At 43.2% G+C, this 23,939-nt stretch overlaps 1 protein-coding gene across 23 annotated transcripts in view; it reads right to left on the bottom strand.

The window, feature by feature from the left end:
* ARHGAP17 (Rho GTPase activating protein 17) overlaps window positions 1-23,939 on the bottom strand; it is a 91,373-nt gene that overhangs the window by 21,282 nt on the left and 46,152 nt on the right. For all 23 annotated transcript variants that reach the window (XR_011524795.1, XR_011524793.1, XR_011524796.1 and 20 more), the window contains 12 exons: window positions 23,351-23,462; window positions 23,019-23,095; window positions 19,564-19,675; window positions 17,733-17,801; window positions 17,493-17,574; window positions 12,218-12,345; window positions 10,643-10,754; window positions 9,987-10,068; window positions 7,042-7,122; window positions 4,918-5,031; window positions 2,061-2,152; window positions 634-790 (listed from right to left, as the gene is read on the bottom strand). Coding sequence is in view for 20 of the 23 variants with exons in the window: in XM_070568244.1 (XP_070424345.1) it covers window positions 634-790; window positions 2,061-2,152; window positions 4,918-5,031; window positions 7,042-7,122; window positions 9,987-10,068; window positions 10,643-10,754; window positions 12,218-12,345; window positions 17,493-17,574; window positions 17,733-17,801; window positions 19,564-19,675; window positions 23,019-23,095; window positions 23,351-23,462 (1,218 nt within the window). In the remaining 3 variants the exon portion in view is untranslated. The remainder of the gene's footprint in view (window positions 1-633; window positions 791-2,060; window positions 2,153-4,917; window positions 5,032-7,041; window positions 7,123-9,986; window positions 10,069-10,642; window positions 10,755-12,217; window positions 12,346-17,492; window positions 17,575-17,732; window positions 17,802-19,563; window positions 19,676-23,018; window positions 23,096-23,350; window positions 23,463-23,939) is intronic.

Here is a 23,939-nt window from a genome sequence, read left to right as displayed (position 1 = left end):
GCAAAAATCACAAACAGCCTTAATAACCTTTGAAAATCCCACAAATCGCCCATGGAGCCTAGTTTAGAGACATACTGTCTCTCACTAAGTCCAGCACAGCCATTTCTTTCCTTCTGGAATTGGCACATTCTGAGGTTTCTCTAGCTGAACATCAGATTCAGCAGTTGGCTTCCATTGAGAGGCCAAGTTATACCAGAAATATTTCTCTTTAAACACCAAATCACGCAACTAACTGTGAGAGAGAGATTGTTCTCACATTCACTCCTAGACGTATGTCCACAATTTTTAACTTTTTCTTCCTTCTTCTCTTTTTCCCCCAATCAAGTACATTTAGGTGAATTTGTAACATGTGTGATGCCACTGTGTAGGGCTTATCTCAGACCACCAAGTAAAGCTTGGACGCATACGGTACAAATGTTAACTGACAAGCTACGTATCTACTTTATGGTCAGATTAATGCTTGGAATGAACTAGAGCAGTATTCCTGAAACTCTCTGGACTCTAATAGTCATGGTACATGGTGGATCACTCTGATATTATAAGTCCATTGAGGCAGTACCAGATACCAAGGGTTTAACAATTCTTCTACGTGACATCTACGGCCAGTTTGAAAGTGAACAATTCTAAACATACCTCTCCTTCTTCACCAAGTCCCCTTCCATCACCGCCATGCTGGCAGGTCGCTTCCTCTCTAGGGTCCCCGAGTCAGAGTCATTTCCAGTGTGGGACGAGTGATTGGAATTTGGGGTGGCAAGAGGTACAAATGCTTCTGATACGTTAAACTCCACCTCTACGAGAAGAAAAACAAAGAAGTGTAAATGAGACATAGAGCACAGGAGTTGAGAGGGGCTTTAAAACACCCCAATGGAATAGGAACCTCACTCTTCAGTCCACAAGTCCTTGCTATTCACAAGTGGAAGCTCCATGCACTCACACCTTAAGAAGGGTTTATCAAACCAGGGGGGTGAAATAAGAGAGCTAGAAATAGGGGAGGGGATATGATTCACAATACAAGTTACACAACTCCTCTGTTTTATTTTTTGTAAGAAAAAAAATCATGGGATACAGAAGATGACACGAAGCAAGGATTACTTATTTGAATCATAAAAGAAGAGAAATATTTACAGTTTAATATAAATTAGAAATAAAAGGCCATATCAACTCCACACTGCCTACGGCAGTTTTTGCAAGACTCATTTTCTCAAAAGAAATCTGGGGCGGAATGCCAATATTCATTCACCTGTCACACATTCATTGTGCAACCTACCTGAGGGAGGAGTGATTCTTGAAGGCAGGAAGACCAGGGCAAAGTAAACAGGAGCACGCCCTGGCATCATGGAGCTTACACTCCAGAAGATGTGACAGCAGGGCTGCTCTGGGTGAAGGAAGGCTAGGAGGTCCAGACACCCCACATTTGCCTGATCACTTCTCCCAAAGGAGAGCGTGGGAACCTCTGAGGATCCAGGACGCAACATAGTGAAAATCTCATCCCCTGTAGGATGAAATCCTAATTCTCAGACCTTCACAAACTGGCCCCCATCAACCTTTTCTACTTTCTCTTCCATCTTTGCACAAATCCAACTATCTGCCTAGGGAAACAAAAAGCTTTCTTCCAAGCAGAAAACTCCAGCCTATTCAATGTCATCTCTTCTATAAAGCAACCCCTAGGTCTTTGTGCCCAATATGTGAGTTTGTCAAATCGCTCTCCATCCACCTATCTTTCTAATGTGCTGTGAATTACAATTTCTCCTTTTATGTGGCTTCCTTCTCCAGTGGCCGGAATTCCTCCAGGGAAGACTGCATGTCTTGCCAGCAAACATACGGCACCTACTGGGTATTCAGTATACACTGGCTGAATGAATGACTCTTGTTTTAATTGAAACAAAGTGAAATACAAAATAATGTGGTTACCGTTATGTCAAAATATGAATGCAAATAAACAGTCTGGAAAGAACCATGAAAAAGCGAAAGGGATTACTCATGTATTTTCTTCTTTAAAAAGAGTTTTTATACTATTATCATGTTGCGTTGGCAGTCAATGAAACTGAAAAGATAACCACCTTCAGGGAAGAACCAGTCGGCATGCTGAATGATGGGTTCAATTACTGCAACCACGTGGACGGATGTGGCGGCTGCCATGTCAGCTAGCGTTCTGGAAAGGAAATTCACAGAGTTAAAATACTTCCCTTAGGCAGACTCCAATTTCAGAGGTTGTGCCAGGGCAATTCAGTTATTTTTAAAGGATAAACTATTTAAGTATAAATGCAAAAATTAGATCCACAAGGCCCTGACCTATGAGTATGGTAGTGATCACTCAGGGAAAGAATTCACCCTGACTTGCTGTCACTCCTTAGTGTGCACTGTGATAACCACTACAGTGTGAGGGCTAAGCCAGTGAACAGTGGTGGGTCAAAATGCTGCTTTTCAGTTGGTTTGGAACAGGGTTGCATTTCGCACTGGGACAGTATCGCCTATGGTAGTTATCTTCTAAGATCCAAGATCAGCACAAACCAACTTTGCCTATCACGTAAGTAACAGTATGCCTTGTTTCAGTGTGCTGCTTCTTACCTCACAAAACCTGAGCCTCCACATTTACACGTATTATTAAGACTATCATCTATATGCACTGGTCCCAAGATGCATGTTCAGAAGTTGAAAGTGTCTGAATGCCAGGGCTCAAGAGGAAGAAAATAAGGAAGAATCTCTCTCCCTGCCCTCAAGGAGCTCATATTCCAGTTCAGAGTCAGAACCCCACCAAAGCTAATAAGCTCCAAAGTCCTGACATTCATTGAGCACCTACCATGCTTCAGTGTTTCACATTCTTCACTGCATCTACTTTTTGCAAAATGGGGACTGTTACGAGGCCTATTTTTATAAATGAGGACACTGAATTCCCAAGAAGCTGGATCCCAGGTCTGACTGCCCCAAACCTATTGCATCTCTCTTATTAATCACTCTGACTTCTCTTCCCACCAGGAGGAACATTCTCACCACAATTTCCAACCAAGTAAAAGTTCTAGCTCCTTTTAAACTCCAGCTTAAAAGGTAAGCACTGCCTGCAAATCACCCTCCCCACTCTTTCTTATTCCCCTTCTGCCCTCTGGGTTCTGATCATTCTCTTGCCTTAGAACCCTGTTGGACTGGAGAGGACTGTCTGCCCACGTTCTTTGCCAATCTTTCTTTTTGAGGAGATACTGTTTGTCTATTGATTCCCAAGACCTTTTTATATATTCTGGATATTTTTGGAAGAATTCCTTTAGTTTGTGAATTGTCATTTGTAAAAGGTGCTTTCTGACATATAGAGTTTCTAGCTGTTATAGAGCCAAATCTATCAATTTTTGTTTGTTTCTTGCACTGCTTTTATGTTTAGCAAATTCTTCTTTACCCCAAAAGCTAATAAATATTTACTTGCCATGACTATGGCGTTACTTTTTTTTTTAAAGATTTTATTTTTTTCCTTTTTCTCCCCAAAGCCCCTCTGGTACATAGTTGTATATTCTTCGTTGTAGGTCCTTCTAGTTGTGGTATGTGGGACGCTGCCTCAGCGTGGTTTGATGAGCAGTGCCATGTCCGCGCCCAGGATTCGAACCAACGAAACACTGGGCCGCCTGCAGCGGAGCGCGCGAACTTAACCACTCGGCCACGGGGCCAGCCCCTATGGTGTTACTTTTTATACTCAACTCTTTAGTCTACTTGGAATTTATTTGCTATAAGATATGAGATATGTGGTTAACCTTGTATATTTACTTATCTTTAATTTTGCTTTATGATATTGGATCTTTGCAAATAATCTTATAAATACTTTCTGAAACAAGACTGGGCATGCGTGAGTGAATGAATGAATGAAAAGTAGAAAGAAAGACCTGGATTCAGAAGGTCACTGCACTTTTTAACGGAAACTTGAACTGCTCAGGATTTTATGAAGCTGACCAGCAGTCATAGGAGGCAGGGAAGGGTGGTGAAGGTTAAGAACACAGACTCTGTAGCCAGTACCTGGGCTCCACCACTTCCCTGCTGTGCAACCTTAAGCAAATTACTTGTCCCCTCCAAGCCTCAGTGACCTCATCTGTAAAAATGAGGACAATTGTACCTACTTCAAAAGGTTATTTGTGAGGCTTACAGGAGATAATCATAATGCCTCCAACAGAGTAAAGATTTATGTTAGCGATTTCCCAGAGCTTTCTAGCTGACCTCCCTGATCCTTCTCCTCTACTCAAGCTACATTTCTCAATGCCAATCAATTATATTTCTAAATGCAATTTGATCAAGTCATTCTTTGGCTTAGAGATCTTGATGCCCCGACCCCCTCATGACCAATAAAATAAATTCAAAATAGCTCAACAAGATACACGAGGACTTTCACAAGCTGGCTCTGCCACCCAGTCGCAGCCTCATGGCCCCTGTGCTCAAGTTACATAAGATCATGCGACACACCTTGTTCATGCCTGCAATGCCTTTGCTCGTTCAGGTCCCATCTGTAAGAAACTGTTCATTCATCCAGGTACAGCTCGAGTGCCATTTTCTGTGCAGAGCTTTCCTTGAACTTCGCAGCTTGAATCATGTTCCTTCAGCAAGTTTTGCTGCCATCATACTTTATAATGTCTGTGACATCATACACACATACAGATGTGTGCAGAGCTTATCATTGTACCAGAGCTGTTCATCTGCCCAACTGCCCAAGAGCGGGGCCCTTCGAGGACTGGAACAATGTCTCATACACCTTTGTGTGACCAGTCTCTTTGACAGGACCCAGCTCACAGCAATGTTCTGAGAATGTTGGCTAAATGGGAAGATCAACTTCAGAACACTCTGAAGTTCATCCTACGCTAGAATGTGTATCTTGAATTATATTTTTATTCTTTCCATCAAGTGGAAAGAAAAATTTAAAATAATATGATATAGGGAAAGATTACTTACCCTTCATTCTTGGCCCATAACAGGTTGGGGCCTAACACAATTGCAATGTTGCTCGGAGTCATTTTATTAATGTCGCTGGTCTGAGCAAGCTTTGCAAGGAACTTGATTAAATACCTATGAAACAAAAGAGAAAGTGGAAAAGCATCTACTGTGAAAGATGTGCAGGAATAGCATCTTCCTGCCCAGGTGCTCAGTCCCAGATTGCTCAGGCGCTAACTGCAGAGTGTGACGAAATCAGAATCTCGCTCAGGCTAAGCATTTTACAAATTTCTTGTGTTCTTCGATTCAGAGAACAGACTAGTTTAGAGCTTGGAAGAGGAAAATAGCTCAAATGTTAACCTCAATGATTCAGCCTCTATTTGCTGCATATTTCTAATGCATCTCTCCTTTAAGCCCTATCTATCTACCCCAAAATAAATGACAATGTGATTAACAGTGAACTCAATATATTTTTAATACAAACATAACAAAAACAAATAGAAGCATAGGTATAATTGGTTAAAGGAAACTATATTTGAAAATGCTTTTTAATTATAAAAATATCCAATTTATTAATAGACATATCCTCTTATATATAATAAAAGCAAAAAATTATTAAGAATCCAACTATCTATCAATAGGAGGCTGATTAAATAAATTATACACAACATATCCATACAGTGGAGTACTATGCAGCCATAAAAAATTATTATGTACTGAAATGGAAAAATCTCCAAGAGATATATTAAGCAAAGAAGGTAAGGAAGAGAATGATGTGTACAATATATACTACCATTTGGTTTAAAATAAATAAAAAGGAAGGTGTGAGAGGAAAAAAATGTACATACATATGTATTTACGTACACATGTTATGTATTTGCTTATACATACATTAACTCTTACTGAGACAATATATAAGCAACTAAAAACATTGGTTGTGTCTCAGGAGAGGACCTAGGTGGCCTGGGGGACGGGAACAGGAGACAGGTTTTTTTTTTGCTGAGGAAGATTCACCCTGAGCTAACATCTGTTACCAATCTTCCTCTATTTTGTATGTGGGTTGCTGCCACAGCATGGCCGCTGACAAGTGGTGTAGGTCTGTGCCTGGGAACCAAACCCAGAGCATGCTGAATTTAACCACTAGGCCATTGGGCCAGCCCCCAGGAGACAAACTTTTTAACTGTACACCTTTTGGATTTTGAACCATGAGACTATACATTCTATTCAAAAAACAATTAGTAAAAATTATAAAGAGTAAAATAAACAAAATAAAGGCCAAATCCCAAAGTACTAAGAACCATAATTCAGTTTCCACCATAAGACATTGACCAGTTTGAGTACTGCAATTCTAAGATGGGTGTGTTAAATAAATCAATGAGGGATATTATAAATATTAATGCACTCATAAGGCAAGGTTGAAACAACATATTAAAAGGGAATATTCAGCTTAGCTTAGTGATCAAGCCTAAGACTGAATTTAAAGGTCAGGTAACATACTACACCTTCACCAGTAAAGTATTTATCATTTTGGACCACGTCCTCTTACAAAATTTTCTTTGGTTTTAAATGATTTTATTACCTTTTACCCTTCTCTCTATGCTTCTTCAAAGTTATGTTTTAAGTTAAAGATAAAACAGAAGTTAAATTCCAGAAATAAGTGCATGGTAAATTTTCTTAGAGACATGGTTATTTCATAAAGGAATATATAATGCCCATTTCTTGGAATTTTATAGTAGGATGATCCACATTCTATTTCAGATAAATTATGTAGCATATATGAAAGATATCACAAAAACGACAACTATTAATTAATTTTTGCCTTCTACATACTGGAGTTTAGACTCCAAATCCAACACACAGTCAACTAAACTTTCCACAACAATTTTTTTTCTAATAGCTGCAGTGGTAAAATGATCAGGCAATTCACCTAATAGGGCCAGACATGATGCTGGTGCCTCAGATGCATCCTAATAATATACATCAAATTGCATTCCCAGAAACCCCAAGTTCCTCCTCTTCAAATCATATTTTAATGTGCCAAGTATGGCTAAATTAAACGGCCTCTCTACTGGGGATTAAACCTTTCCTCACTCCAGAGACACTGTCATTTGGTGGCTTAATTTGCAGATTACCAATCATACATACCTAAAGTTAACAAAATTTTGTGGTGGCAACTTCTGACATATTCTCCATAAATCTTGAAGTTTTTTATCTTGATCCTGCACACTGAGAAAAAAATTTTATTCATATTACATAAACACATATGAGGAATACCTGTGTTAACGCGCCACATTAACAGTGATGCCTCCACTGATGAAGAAAGCACAGTTGGAAAACAGTACCAATCTTGAAAATAAACAGATCTGGAGTCAAATACCAACTAAATACATAACTCTGAGCAGTTAGCTAACCTCACCGAGACTCAATCTCCTGATGCAAAATTGTGGATAAGAATGTTGATTCTGCCAAGTGACTGTGAGGTTTCCAGTGGTATCACCATGCAAAACCACCTAGACCAATGCTTGGCACGTAGAGGACAAGACAGCACTGAAACTTCTATCTAGAAAATGTGTGTATTCACATACAGCTTCTTGGGGCCCAGATCTCTTGTCCTAACTGAGGCCCAGCCACAGATGAGCTGGCATTGCTCCAGTCACCCAGACCCCCAGGTCTTTTCCAGCTCTCAATACTGCTCAAAGGATCCAGACAAGAAGCCCATTTCTGCTGTGAAGCAATTACAGGAGTTCTCTGCTATACAGTTTCAATGTGCAAACTTTCATTGACATATAAAATGGCCAGACCAGAGCCTGCAGAGCAGAATCAACTCTGCATACCAGTAGGAGAGAGCATTAGAAATTGCTTATACAATATCCTTTCAGACTTAAAACATCCTCCATGACTGAACCAATCTGGAGAGTTAAGAATAGAGGTTAAACACAATTATACTTTAGAAGCCAGTCGATGTGCCACCAGGATAGGATGGTGGTCTGTGCTGACATTTCTCAAGTATCGAATTAATATACCAAAAGACAGATATCTTTCTTTCTTTTTTAAAAATTTCTTCCCCTGCCCGAAGCCCCAGTACATAGTTGTATATTCTAGTTGTAAGTCCTTCTAGTTCTTCTGTGTGAGCCACCACCACAGCATGGCTGCTGACAGAGGAGTGGTGTGGTTCTGTGGCCAGGAACTGAACCCAGGCCGCTGAAGCAGTGCATGCTGAACTATCACCACTAGGCCATCAGGGCTGGCTTGACAGATGTCTTCTTTTAAAAGTTTACTTACTCGTAGGGACGGGTTTGGGAGTCTCAGAACAGAGAGAGGAGTCAAGGTTTAGTAAGAATGAACATTACTCAGTAAAAGAAATCTCAGAAATCTCCCCAACCTGACAGTGATTGCTGAGTCCCAGTTATTCAGTCCCACAGACACAGAGACGTACAGCAAGCTGGGTCCCATGTTGGTCCCAAGAATACAACCTCATCTAAGGATTTACTCTGACTTTAAAATTCTCACCATCTACCACGGACAAAGTCTCTCATTCCACAGCTACAGAGAAAAGTTCGAATGCAAATGCCTGGTTAAAGTGACAAGGGATGGACTAACATCCCACTGAAGTATAACTGATCAGAGCAAACGGCTTATTTCTTTCTTTCTTTTTTTTTTTAAAGATTTTTTTCTTTTTCCTTTTTCCCCAAAGCCCCCCCAGTATATAGTTGTGTATTGTTAGCTGTGGGTCCTTCTAGTTGTGGCATGTGGGACGCTGCCTCAGCATGGCCTAATGAGTGGTGCCATGTCCGTGCCCAGAATTCAAACCGGTGAAACCCTGGGCCGCTGAAGCGGAGTGCGCAAACTTAACCACTCGGCCACAGGGCTGGGCCCACAAACTGCTTATTTCTAATCATGGTCCATTTGATGGGAATGGGTAACAGTGTCTGACGATGGTGAAAGGAGATGGGAGGGGAGGGAAGATTTGTTCCTCTTCCCTTCAGGGTGAGGAATTAGGCACCTCTGGGAGGAAGCAAGTCAGAACCTGAGGGAGGTTAACAAGGAAGCAGGGTGGCCGGCCAGGGAGAAGCCTCCAGGACTTTGTAAATATGGCTGCTCTGCCTAAACCAACTCTTCCTAGACAGACAGAAGCTGAGGATGGAGGGGGAGGCCCGAACAGCAGGAACACAGGCTGTGGGTGAGATGGGTCTGGGGCTGAATTCCAGCTCTGCCAATCACTTGCTACTGCCTTGGCCCTGGTCCTTCCCAAGCCTCAGTTTCCTCATCTGTAAAAGGAGGATGAGAACCACACCTGCCTTTGTGTCATTAACTATGGGTTAGCAGAGGTGATGGGTATAAGGATTAGTACAGGACACCGTGCACAGTAAATGCTCAATAAGTGTTGACTATTGTTACTAACAACGTCAACATTGTCCTATTGCACAGCCGAGTTTCCATGCAGCTCAACAGGCACACTGTCACTGGCCGCTGTGACACCTGTCCCCAGTGACAGGGCTTTATTTAATAGAAAAGGGATTTTGGTTTTTTTTTAAAGATTTTATTTTATTTTTTTTCCTTTTTCTTCCCAAAGCCCCCCAGTACATAGTTGTATATTCTTCATTGTGGGTCCTTCTGGCTGTGGCACGTGGGATGCCGCCTCAGTGTGGTTTGACGAGCAGTGCCATGTCCGCGCCCAGGATTCGAACCAAGGAAACACTGGGCCGCCTGCAGCAGAGCGCGCGAACTTAACACTCGGCCACGGGGCCAGCCCCAGAAAAGGGATTTTTGATCAGCCAATCCATTAAAGTCCACAGCATTCCGTAAAAATTCACAATAATATATATGAAGACGTACAATGCACCACTATTTGTCTTCATCCACATAAATCACACAAATTTAAGCCAATGTATAAGTGGTGACCTTCTTACACTAGTAATTATGATACTCAATATTTTCATCCTAAACTTAAGAACAGGGGCACATATTATTTTAAAAATAGGCTATTTGAAAGTTATTTTATGGTCCCTGAGAGTACAATGATTTACAAATGGGACACAATATTACATCATTCCCTTTAACTTCTAAAACTCAGTGTTCTTTAAACTTACCTTGCAACTTGTGTCCATTCTTCATATAAATGAAAAGTCATCAAAGGTTCAGGCAGTTCCCGTAAATAGGACTTTAAAGCACCTGAAATTATTAACATTCTCTTTGAGTCTGAAAAGCGGTGAGGCTGGGAATCTCGGGGACATATTATTTTGCAAAGAGAAATGACCTCAGTTATAATGTTCCAAGATATACAGAACAAATCATCATTTGGTACTAGAGGTTAGAGAATGAAATGCTCAAAAAACAATTTCGGTCCCTTGCAAAATATATTGAGAGCAACAGAAAATAAAATGAGCTTCAAAGCCATCTCCTTAATAGTCATCATTTCTCCAGGCAGATCTAGATTTTGGGGGTGAAAGAAGGGAAGAAAACAGAAGCATGTCTCCAAATATTTGGATTATATGCTACCTTCACCTTTACTTAATCATCAGGAAAACAAAAAACAAAAAGCAGAACTAGAACATATGTGTGTGTGTGTGTGTATAAACTGTTTATATGCATAGTTTTTCAGCTTTCTTTGACATTTCAGTTCTGTCACTTAAACCTAGAAGGAGACCATTTCACTTAAACCTACAGTTAAAAGTGGATTTTGAACTGATGGTCTGTCTGAGATAGGACTTGCCCGCCACCTTGAGGGTGACTCCTCAGAGCTCACCTGCAACAGCATGGGGGTCTGAGTAGAACTCATCCAGGTGAGAAGTAGAACAGTCTAAAGCAGCTTTCAGTTTCTTTAACTTGGACGCCCCAGCCCCAATTCGGAAAAGGCCCTAAAGACAATGAAAAGCCATCAGGATCAAGTTCAAGGTGTGAGCCTTACACTGAGCAGGAGTAAAACTCTGATGGAAGAGCCCTCCTCCCCACCCCCCAACTCCAGCGCCCCCCAGCTGAGAGAGGGGTAACACTGCCTGCCTTGCAGGGCTGTCAGGGGGAGGGAAGAGGACCCAGCATGTTCCCAGGGGCACAGCAGCAGGCAGAGAGGAGTCCATTTGTAATCAATGCCAGCTCTGGCCCTGCTCCACTGCTAAACTACCTGTGCCTATTAGAAATCTATTTAAATGCAATAGTTTCTACTTCTCCAAGGTTGATTGCTATAGATTTTCTAAATTTAGGAATATTTTTAAAAAGCTGACATTTCAAGAAAACTTATTAGACTAGGCTGCTAGTCACATTACTGCCCTAAATGTCACTTAGAGAAGGGGAGAGAAACACATGAAGGGTCCACCAAGACAGGCAGGAAGATGAAGACATTGGCCCAGGAGTTCGAAGACTTGAATTTTAAGACATTAATCTAGGCAGGTTTCGCCACCTCTGCAGTAGTGACATTTGGGCCAGATAAGTCTTGGTGGTGGTGGCTGGCCTGGGCATTGTGAGATGTTCAGCAGCATCCCTGCTTTCTATCAGCTAGATGACAGTAGCAACTCCTCCCCCACCCCAAGTCATGTCAAGCAGCAGTGTCACCAGACCTTGCCAAATGTCTCGTGAGGGGGACAACATGGGCCCGGGATGACAAGTACTGATTGAGGCTATTAGAAGTTGGGGTCACATCAGTGGGGACAGAGGGCTAGTGACTGGAAGCAAACACAAGGTGGGCTTTTGGGGTGTTTCTTGACGTGGGTACTGATTCCATGGTGGGTTCAGTTTGGGAAAACTTCTCAGGCGGTTCCCTTGTGATAGGTAAAATTTTCTGCATGTACGTTTCACTTCAATAAAAAGTTTTAAAAAGGAAAACACAGACTTGCCTTTTGATTCTGGCTCTGCCCCAGGGTGAACTCCTTGCCTGCTGGTTTCCTCATCTCTACAAGAGGAGTAATGAGACCTGCCCTGCTTGGTTCACGGGGTATGTAAATGTCCGCCCTAAACTGCACAGCGCTACACAAAACTAAGATCCTGGCAAAAAAACCCCTAAAGCTCACGGAAGCTCTGGTCCATTAGTCTGTCATGAAATTAATTTTCACAAATCACAACCAGAGTCTAAAATGAAACAATCAAATGGGACAAAAAGAAGTCAGAATGTCCTGCAGGCAGAAAGGCAAATATGGCTCTGCGAAAGCTCTGTTTCATTTCCAACACCCCCACCAGGTATAATGAACAGGGTCTCGATTTTACATGCGGGCCACAGCAAATAAAGCTTGAAAGCCACTGGTCTACAAAGTCTCAACAGTGGCTGTGTGACAGAGGTGGGGTGCTCTGGGCACGGAGACGTGGCCTGCAGGCCCACACGGCCCCTCACCTCCTCCTTCATGCCCGTCTCCAGGAGCAGCAGGACACAGGCTTCAATGGGCAGTGCGATCTCACGCCCGCTCCGCTTCAGGTGTTCTTCCAAAGGGGTTCCGAAGGCTGGCTTTTCCGCCCACTTCTCTAGAGAGCAGCACACCATTCAGTAAGACACTTGACGACCTCACAGTGTCAGCAAGTTATTCACTGCCCAAACTAACAAAGGGGATATTTTGTAGGAGGCCGGTAGTTGAGGCTTTGGGAAAAGGGGAAACACCTGTTCTTTTTGCAGTTGGTATTGACCATTTCCTAGAGCACAGAAGGTATGACAGGCTAGGAGGCTACTCATGGAACAGAAGCCCTGAACGTGCCTACATAAGACCTAACACGAGTTGCTGAGGAGGAGTCATGATGGCGCTCCTGCACCTGCACCCTGCCCACATTAACACAGGCAGGTGGGCCGCCTTGTGCAAAAACCAAGGATTCATCTGAGCACATGGTTTTCACTGACAAGATATTTATTCTAGCCTTGCAGAGCATCAACAGTCTTCTATCTAGAGGACTCCTTCAATGTGAAAAAGGAAATAATTCCTTAAAATTTTAAACATGAGACAAGAGTTGTCATACAAGACAGGAATGGCCCACGTGAACTCATATTAGACACAACACCTCCAGGACGTGCAGTGCTCCCGAATGCCATATCCCCAAATAGGTTCATAAAGTTCTGAGTAGGAAAGAACGCAGTATCTGCAGCCCCAAAGCAGCTTAGCTGAAGGCTGAGCTGACGGCAGGAAAGGAATCTTTTCTATTATTTGCAAGTCATATGCTCTGCTTCATTCCACAAAAGATGTGAGACAGCTTAGCAGGAATACCTACAATAAAGCAGTAAGATGGAAACGACAGTTTAGCAAGTGGAGGTGATGAACCCGGATATGCAGTATCTGGTTGGGCGCAGCATGCCCGGGGAGCTGCAGAGGTCCAGCGCTGTCAGAGAAGCACAGGAACAAAGGGGGAAAGCCCGCTGGGGAAAAGTGCGCCGCTGAGGAACACTTAGTTCTTTCCAGGACAGCAAGGGCTAGCATCCTTCCCAGCACTGCTGATGGACATCTGTCCTTCAGCCACGTGGCTACTGGAATCTGGGATTCGAAGCAGGCGATGCTCCTCTAGTGACTCCTCTCACACTCTCCCTACGTAAGCGCAGGGGCAGGGCCCACCACGTGGTCCGCACACGGGGAAGGAACAAAGGGGAAGCCCACACACCCAGAGACCAGAGCGCCTGTGAAAAGGGAAAAATTGACAGAAAGGGCAAGCTGGGGAGAGGCCGAGGAAGCGGGCAAGGTTAAGGGAGGCGGTGAACAAAATCAAAGAGCAGACTACTCTCAGAATGGTCAGGAGTGCCCCTTGTCTCTGGCCCCACCCTGGCCAGGGTAACTCCTGAGAGAAAACGCATCCCACGGGGGCCTGGCCCTTCTCAGAAGACAGAGCTCTGGTATAGTCCCCTCAGAGGCCAGATCTTACCTTGAACACTTTGTCCCTTTTATCTAAAGCAACGATTCTTGACATGGGCAGAAAATGGCCCCCTGACCCTTTCCCTGGGGAAACACATCAGAATCACCCAGAGTTGTGCAAATCACACCCACCATCACCTCCACCATATGCTTGACCCTGAGATACTGAGAGGCATGCATCCTCCAAACTCCTGCTGGAACTTCCTAGTAAACACTGAACAGCGTGCCCACCCCTCACCTTGGTGCAATGTTGGCAGAGGGTGGATGTGAGCACCACTGACCTAGAGACAACTCCTAGGAGAGACAAACTCCACCGAAGGTGCTGGCCTCTCACACAACAGGCCTTTTAGGGGCCAGGCCCTGCAGCAGACACACAAATTTCATAGAGACTCCCCACCCTCCGAATGAGAGCAGTCGAATTGGGAACAAAATACAGGACAGACATGTGAACATACAACAGTCATGAACAAGACAAGGCATGTTTGCTAAGTCATGGCAGAAAATGGTATAGACGAGGGTCACAAACACAATTGACTACAGGGGCAGGACAGGCACCACAGGCGCTGAATCAGGCTGGGGAGTGCGCGGTCTGCTGAAAGGCAGCAGTTGCTCCTGGGTGCCAGACCAATGTTGCCATGTGGGAAAGCAGATCCACTGTCACCAGGCTTTCTGAATTTATAAGAGAAGCCAGAAATCAGGATTGTTACGTGAAAGCATCTGGGTTTTAAATGATGGCAACTTGTTTAAAAATAATTTTTTTTAGTAAGAGATATGGCTGTTTGCGACTTCTAGTGTAGACCATAAATGCTAGAGCAATTCAGCAGACAAGTGTTCACTGTTGGCTTCAGTTCTCAGAGAAGGCTTCTCAAAGGAGGGGAGCTTAGAAGACAGACAGGAACTAAATAGATGGAGAAGACTTGGGCTGAGAAAAGACCAGGGCATTCACATTTTATCCCACAGCTCAGGCACAAGGCAATGAGGACATGAGCAGAGTGGGACAGTGGGCACGGAGAGGAAGGCACAGCACAGGGAAAATGGACAGAACCCAGTGAAAGGTAGGCCAAGAGGCCTCAAAGAGTTCAAACCTGGATTGTTTGCAGATGGTGGAATGAAGGAGGCCACGTGGGAGGAAAGACTGGCTAGTGTGGGGGTAGAATCTGCTGAGATATGCTGAGTTGAAGGTGACGGCCAGTCATCAAAGGGAACTGATGCTTAGGAGGCCGTGAGGATGAAGATGAAGGTAAGAGCTGAGGCTGTCAAAATGAGGGGATTTCTAGGAAAAAAGAGATGTGAGAGGGAGGAAGAGAGAGAAGAAGAGAGCAGCAAAGACAGGACCTCAGAAAAGAATGACTCCTGTGGAGGGGACAGAAATGGAGAAAATACAGCCCTAACAATGAAAGAAAACAATCAGGTGAAATGAAGGAAAAATTTTATCAAAGAAATACGGCTCAGGCTGTGTCGAATGCCAGGCCCCACAATGGAATGGTCATTGGTCCTCTGGGAACTACAATGTTTGTAGAGTTTGTAGAGTTTTTTTAATAGCAGAGTGACTGGGAGAAGAAACCAGACTGTAAAGTGTTAATGGTTGGGAAAGTGGGAAGAAAAGGGAAGTGGCAGGTGGAAATAAGTCCTTCAAACAGCCTCCCAGAAAAATGAAGGAGACTGAGATGACATGGGACAGCAGGTGGAGGACAGGTAGGTAGGTAGCTAGGAAAGTGAGGTCAGGTGACTGTGAGTGTGACATCAGGGTGTGCAGGGGCATGGTGGTCAGTGGATTTCAGTTTTTTCTTTTCTATCATAAGGACACTCTAAGTCTTTCTGAAAACAGAGAAGAAGAAAAAGGAAGAGGAAGACAGGACTCAGACGAGACGTCGACAGGAGGACAGGCAGAGGGGGAACCGGTGGAAGTCCAAGGCTGAGGTGAACGCGGCAAGCGGAGAGGAAGGAAAGGCGGATCACCTTTCCTGCACTGCCTGCTCCCCCGACCCGTGCCCATGCCAGCTCTCCTTCTTCCATCCTCAACCTCTTCCCCGCCCGCTTCCTGGGCCCCCTGACTTTCCAACATACTTCTCTAGGGAAAACAGCTTGGGAAAAAAAATAGAATGGGAGGTTTTTGTTTTTTTTTTTTAAAAAGACTGCTAAAGAAATCTTCTCTTTTGTGTCCCTATTAGTCAACGCTTCCAGACGTTAGCCCTGCACAGGCTAAGATGATGATGTTGACTGTTTTGTTCTGTGCGGGGCCTTGCACACAGCAGGTATCCTATAAACCATGTTCTTGGCGCTCTGAACTTGTCCAGCAAGACAGGTTGCCCCGTGCCAGGCAGAATGTTCGCCAGTGGCTTCATTCCTTTTTACCATGACGCAAGCTCATCATCCACGAACTAGGAAATTGGATCACTTAGGAAAAGCAAGGGCAGCTCGTCCTATGAAGAATTTCAGAGCAGATCAGACACATTGACTCAAGATTGCTGATGATGTGGCTATGCAGTGGGTCAAGATATAGAATTTTCTAATTCCATGATCTAAAATCTTTCAGGCACAGAGCCAGAACCTATTGGGACCTCTTGAAATTTAGGGGTGAAGAAGAGGCATTCTTGAGATGGTTAGTGTGTGTGCATATCCACAACACACACATTCCACCCACACACTTGCTCGCTCTCTTTCACAATCACAGAGTCATCACACTTGGCACCTGGCTTGATGCTCTTTCAGCTCAAGGCCAATGGTTTCAGAAGGGGAACCTAAGCTCCAAATGTGGGAGCTATACCACTAGGTCCAAAGAAGACAGGGCAAGTTCTGTCCCAACAACGTGTGCTGATCTCTGCTGGTAAACACTCTGACGGCAAATCAGAGAGAATTAGAATCAAAAGCTTTAATGTTCAATTAAAATGAAACATCAGGGGAAGTTCAGTGCACTCATAACTTGTGGGTAAAATCTGCACTATGCTTGAGTAAGTGGGCCAAATATGAGTGCTGATGAGGACGAGAGTCTGTGTAAAGACAAGGAAGAGGTCTGAAAGAAGTGGTCGTGCTCTTATGATTCAATCACATGGATTAAGTGCCTGATGATGGGGTACCAAGTCTGGCTTCTAAAATTTCATTTGGGGCTGGCCTGGTGGCACAGCGGTTAAGTTCGCACGTTCCGCTTCTCAGCAGTCCGGGGTTCGCCGGTTCGGATCCTGGGTGCGGACATGGCACCGCTTGGCACGCCATGCTGTGGTAGGCGTCCCACATAGAAAGTAGAGGAAGATGGGCACGGATGTTAGCTCAGGGCCAGGCTTCCTCAGCAAAAAGGAGGAGGACTGGCAATAGTTAGCTCAGGGCTAATCTTCCTCAAAAAATAAGTAAATAAATAAATTAAATTAAATAAAATTTGGAAGGTCCAAATACTTTCTCTAGAATGCATGCCCTTGGAGTCACAGGGCCAGAATTAAGCTCTATGGAACAGATATCTGATGTGGAAAAGGATAATTAGAGGCTAGAATTTTGCCAGCCTATTTAGAAGACAGAAAAACATATGGGCACTCCCCCAAAGAGTACAGCTTTCTCTTCAACTGAAGATTTCAAAAGAACTGCAAACGTTCCATTAGTATGTTAATTTGAGTTTGGAAGAAATTAGAGAATGCAGCAAGGAAAGATGAAATTATGCTGGGAAATATGCCCTCCTCGGCAGAGCGGCTTCATCCAAAGGAAATGCATGCAAAGGAGCCAGGGTGAAGAAGAACAGAGGCAGAGGTGGCAGAGGCGAGAAGGAGGCATCAGCCAGCACGCAGGTTACATTACCTTGATGGGCTCGCATTTCGGGAAGGGCCTTTTCTAAGACTGCTAATGCTTTTCTATGGTAATCTGCTTGGGCTTCTAATAACTGAGAACAGACCCACATTCAAAAACAAAAGTAACGTTAGCATTGGATGGATACACACACAATGGCTGAGCAAAACCAAAAATGAAATCTTTTGCAAAAAAGCTAAAATGACTCAGTTTTTACAATGCTTCCACATTTTGTCAGGGCACGGTGCTTACCGTAACAAAGAATTTGCCATACTCTCCTTCTTTGGCCATAAAGTTGTACATATCTGCTGCAAGCTGATCCTGGGCAAGTACAAGAGAAGCTATGTCATTGAAGAAAAAAGAGGTGAAAGAAAATGGCACCTGAGAACTAATCTCCATAAGCTCTGAGAGCAAAATGTGATGGAAACAGCCACAGACAAAATATCCACCAATTGGCTGGTACAACCATACAGTGGGATGACAAAAAAGATAAGGAAGCTTATTACAGATTGACATGGAAAGATCTCCAAGGTACATTGTTAACATACTGTGTTAAGAAGTGAAGTATAGAGCACTATTTACTGTATGTCACTATCTGGGTACAAAAAAGGAGAGGAAATCTTTTTATCACCGTATTTGTATAAAAATATCTCTGAAGAAACAGCGAGAAATTAATAACAGTGGTTACCTGTTATTACCCTGTCGGGAGCAGTGGAAATTAGGCATAAGGAAGACAAGGGTGGAAGAAAGACTTTACTGTACATTGTTTTGATATTTGAACTAACGTAAGAGAATAACTTACATAAAAATTAAATAATTTTTAAAAAGTGATAGATTAGGCAATTGGGTATATATAGTTCCAATTTTCATATATATATGAATATATACACATACACTTAGAATTTCATAGATCTATTTTTATTTATTTATTTGTTTTTTTGTGAGGAAGATTCACTCTTGAGCTAACATCTGTTGCCAATCTTCCTCTTTTTGCTTGAGGAAGATTAGCTCTGAGCTCACATCTGTGCCAAACTTCCTCTATTTTGTATTTGGGCCGTCACCACAGCATGGCTGATGAGAGGTGTAGGTCTGCGCCCAGGATCCAAACCCACAAACCCAGGCCACCAAAGAAGAGTGCACAAACTTAACCACTAGGCCACGGGGCCAGCCCCCAAAAGACCTGTTTCTTTTCTAGCTCAAATAACACTGGCAATAAACATCTATCTTCTTAGACAGACGCATAGAAACTGAGATCACTTAACCATCTAATTTGGAATTATTTTATTAGACAAAAAGTTTTATTTCTCTCAAATTACAAATCAACTGTTCTTGCAACATTTAAAAAGTAATCCTGGGGCGGATCTGGTGGTGCAGTGGTTAAGCTCATGTGCTCCGCCTCAGCGGCCCAGGGTTCGCCAGTTTTCATCCTGGGCATGAACCTATGCACTGCTTATCAAGCCATGCTGTGGCAGGCATCCCACATATAAAATAGCAGACAATAGGCACGATGTTAGCTCAGGGTCAATCTTCCTCAGCAGAAAGAGGAGGACTGGCAGCAGATGTTAGCTCAGGACTAATCTTCCTCAAAAGAAAATTAAATAAATAAATAAATAATAATCCTTTCCTTCTCTACGGAAATATGATGACCATTTATTATATATATTCAATCTTGAAATATAAGAGCATTCATTCTAGAAAGCCTATACTACTTCACAGACCTATTTTTGTGCCTATTGTGCAGTTTTAATTGCTGCAACTTTATGATATGTCTTGCTATATTTTTTCTCCCTTTTTTTACCTATTCTTTATTTTAAGTAAGTTTGGACGTTTTTGTCAAGTTTCAACAAATATCCTACTTCAATTTTTTATAAGACTGTTTTATTCTGATTATAAGGTAATGTAGAGTCTCGGAAAATAAAGAAACAAGGGAGCAGAAAACAAAAACCACCTCTAATAGCATTCAGGGTATTCTGATAGAAATTACAGGAAACATTAAATAATTTGCAATATTTGACCTTTCATCCATCATGTGCAAAAACCAAAAGATTGATGGAAGTACATATTTATTAGGAAATTCTCATACCTTGCACTGTTCTACTTTATTTCCAGCTTCATCCATCTCTTCCTTTAGGGTATCTATTTTTGATGGAAGTCCCTGAAAGTTGGTTCCTGAAGATTTGTGAGCCTGGTTCCACCTGCAAAACACAGGGGTAGCCAGTATCTGAGAACTAGCTGTACAGACTCAACCTCAGGCTGAAGGACCTAATGGACACAGACTCTTTTCCCAAAACTGACTCTACCTGGGATGGGTATCAGTCCCTAGGATGCCAGCTTCTCTGGAGTTTATCCTTTAGGAATGGAAGCAGGCAAAAAGAAACATTAGCTTCCCACCATGACAGGACTCTCACAGTACTGGGAGTGGCTGTCTGCTCTGAGCAGAACCTACCACATCTTGTCTCACACAAGCCCCACTGCTGGAAATCAATCTGTGAAACCCCTTTCCTGTAGTGTCCAGTCATGGCCTCCTTGCCACGAAAACCCCTTTGCTCTCCTGCTTTGACCTGGAATGTTCCCTGTGCCACTGAGAGTCAGTTCCTGCTCTTGAGGATCCCTTGTGGCTCCTCCTTCTACCATCCTGATGCGTGATTACTTTCAGCAGGTAAAATCCAGAACTTCAATCTTGTAGCCAGCAACTGACAGCTATGACAGCACTTTAAAAATTAAAAACACTTGTAAGAATATTCTAAAGACAGTATCTGTGACAAACCTGAAACATAATGTGGAATATTTACGTTCCTCTTACAGTAAGTCAAAAGGACTGAAAGAAAAAAGAATCATACTGTAGCGAGAGCAGGGAGGTGCATGGGGGGTAATATCTAAAACAATTTCCATTTGGTTTTCAATTGTGTTTTGACCTTCTCTTTGAATATGGACATGCCCGCTATTGTGGAAAGTTCTAACATTTGAAACACAGATATTATACAGATGCAACATGAAAACCCATGTTGCTAACTTGTCAACTTCCCAGATGCTGCCCCGCCCCTAGAGCACTATGCTCCGCCCTCTTCCACATTCCTGATGTGACGCACTCCTCCAGAGCCAGGCTTCAGCAACCTGCTGAAGCAAAACTCGCGATGCTATGCAGTGGACGGAGCATGGACTTTGGAGTCTGACATGCTCAATTTGAAGCTTAGTTCTACCTTCACTAGCTGTGTGAACCTTGGGCCATGACTTAAACTCTGCACCTCAGAGGGCTCATTTGTAAAACTAAGATAACAAACACCATCTGACTTGCAGAATGGTTGTAAGGAGCAAAGGAGAGAAAAATATACATGTACATGTGTGTGTGTGCACATACAGTCTGACATATAACCAATCCCCAGTTAACGTTAGCTAGTATCATTTCCCTCTGGGGAAAAGCCATAGGAATAAGTAAAAGTAAAGAAGAAATATTCAATTGTTTCAGATTCTCCAATACCTACTTTGATAGTTAAGTGAACGAGACTATGCATGCAGGATCAAGAATCTGTTGAAATCTCCGACAGGATACGTGTGTTGCAGATGCAAAACTCCTGGCAGGTAAGCATCTATAATACTGCTCAACCAACTCCAGTGAGGGAGTATTCACAGGCTTGTTTAATTAACCATTAGAACATTCTTCCTTATCTTGAACAAAACTCTACCTCAGGACCACTGCCTGGTCCTGGCCCACAGGATTCTAATCTCACGTGTACACATGACAAGGAGATGGTGGACTTTGCAGTCAGCATCCTAACTCTGCCATTTATTATCTCTAAGGCATGAAGCAAGTCATAAGAGACACTATATGTAGGTTCCTCCCTTTTCTGTAAAACAAGTGTCTCTCAAAAGTAGGGGATGTTATATAATCTGCTAACCCATTCCCTCTCAAACTCTCATTGAGGGTCCTCTGCATTTAGTATCCAGCATAGAGTCTGATGCACAGTTAGCACTCAATCCATATTTGTTGAAAGCATGAATGAGCAAATGAATAAGGATTGGTGGGAGAATCAAATGAGCTGACTTATTACGTACATAGCTCAACACCTGGCATGTGGCAAATGTCCAGTACATGGTAGTAATTATCATTTTACCACATGTTAATTGCAGGACATACCTTTATCCCCTCAACACTTCTTAAATCAGGACATGTCTTTTGTGTGTGTGTGTGTGTGTGTGTGAGGAAGATTGGCCCTGAGCTAACATCTGTTGCCAATCTTCCTCTTTATGCCTGAGAAAGGCTGTCCCTGGTGCGAACATCTGTGCCAATCTTCCTCTATTTTGCATGTGGGACACCACCACAGCATGGCTGATGAATGGTGTATAGGTCTGTGCCCGGGATCCAAACCTGCGAACCCTGGGCTGCCGAAGCGGAGCATGTGAACTTAACCACAAAGTGACCAGGCTGGCCACAGGACATGTCTTAACAATTGATTTGTACATTTAATGAAGTGGTATTTCTTTTTTTCCCCCAAAAGAACAGGTATTAAATCAGAGGTGCATCTGATACTCAACCGCATCTTAGAAACAAGGAAGTGCAGCATTGTTACAGGTTTTCTAAATCTGTGATAAAAGCATTTGACATGTAGAAACTCAGAAAATGATAGCTGTATCTCCATATACTTGTCAAAGAGAAATAACCCTATCTACTTCACAAGACTGCAGCAAAGCCACCTGTTTTTGTAAATAAAGTTTTATTTGAACACAGCCGTGCTCATTCATTTATGGATGGTCCAGGGCTATTTTTATGCTACAACAGCACAGTTGAGTAATTGCAACAGGGACCATTTGGTTTGCAAAGCTGAAAATATTTACTCTCTGGCCCTTTACAGAAAAAGTTTGTCAACCCCGTGATAAAGTATGAGAAAGGACTAGGCCAAGGGTGGCTGTCTCCCTATTCCCAGCTCTCATTGATCTGAGGAGAAAGCCACACACATCACAGACACAAACGCCCTCAAGGTGAGAGCTGAGGCTGGGGCCCTGCCAAGAGGCACTATGGGCTGGTTATCTGACATCAACCTGCTGGTCAACAGCCCTCTGGCATGGTTACTTGGTCTTACTTAGTTCCTCCCTTTGGAGCAAAGCATTTCTTGACTGTGAAGGGTAATCATAAATTCACAGGGTTTTGACATAGTGGGACCCTCAGGAGCTGCTGAGATCACTGATCTATTTATTCCTGCACTTCACTATGCCAACAACAACTCTTAGAACTGTCTGCCACCATCTTTTCTCCCCTTAAAACACTTATTTAGGTTTCTTTTTCTTTTTTTTTCCTTTCACTGTTGGTTCCCTAAGAACAGGATGTTCTAAGATCATTCCCACTGCTGTGCTTGGGCGAATGAGGCCTAAAAATATGTGTAGCGGGCTGTGACTTGGTCTATGGGTCAAGTGTATGAATCTGTGACGACTCCCATTTTGTCCCCTCAATGGTCTTTCTCTCATCCATGTTGGGGATGGGGACGGTTGCTAGGAATGTGACATAACACTGCAATATTGATTATTTTTATAGTTTTACCTTACCTGGCTCTGACCGAATCCCAGTCTAACACCAATTTAGCAAGCTGTTTTCTCTGTTTTTGGATGTTGGGAATCTCCACCTAGAAAGAAGAACACATCACATAACAAATGGGATGAGCTTTGGGATTTTGAGCTTAACATTTGAAAGTACAATATTTGTTTGCAATTTTTTTCTCTTTGGCAGAGGATTGTGTATCCTCAATTTACTCCCCTTATTTCCAAAAAGAAGTGTATGTCAAAGCCACTGATTATCGTTAAAATTAGACACAAGCAAACCCTTCACCACCCAGCCTGAACCAGTCTTGGCTCTTCCACCCTGGAGTGACAGCACCCACCTCTGCTATGCCGTACAGAGGGTCCACAATCTCTTTCTCAATGAAAACTTCATGCTGAGAGAGCTCTAGAGCCAGCTGGTTCTCAGTATCTCCACACGTCTCCAGCATCTTCCTTTAAAAACAAGACGCCCCAACAACAAGCAGGTGTTCATTAAATCAGGCACTTGATCGCCATGTCCCACCTTGTGTGTGTGTGGGTGATATGTGTAAACAGTGAGGGCACAACTCCCTCAAGGATTAGGTTTTCAGGGCAAGTGAAAATCAAGTGTTCTCAAAAGCACCCTGAAAGTCTCTACAATCACACGTAAAGTTCATTACGTATGGTTTCATGTCTGCTAGCGGGTCCAACCCAGGCAGGGTTTCCTCCAGAGTTAACACAAGTGCTGCTTTCCTACTGGGCAGAGGAGACAGTGGGCTAACACTTAAGGGCTGTATTACATGAAACTCGTGTTTCCTTTTGATTTTCTGTGAGCATAGAGTTGATGTCCCACAGAATACATCCGCAAAGGACGCAGTTGTTCTGTCTGTGTGCCTCCCTCTCTTCTTTCTTTCTCGCCCCTCCCCCTCTAGCTCTCTGTGGGGCTCTTTT

Source organism: Equus przewalskii, chromosome 12, assembly GCF_037783145.1.
Source record: "Equus przewalskii isolate Varuska chromosome 12, EquPr2, whole genome shotgun sequence".
Classification (NCBI taxonomy): domain Eukaryota; kingdom Metazoa; phylum Chordata; class Mammalia; order Perissodactyla; family Equidae; genus Equus; species Equus przewalskii.
The sequence above is the reverse complement of the archived record's forward strand: the minus strand, read 5'-3'. Positions and strand labels throughout refer to the sequence as shown.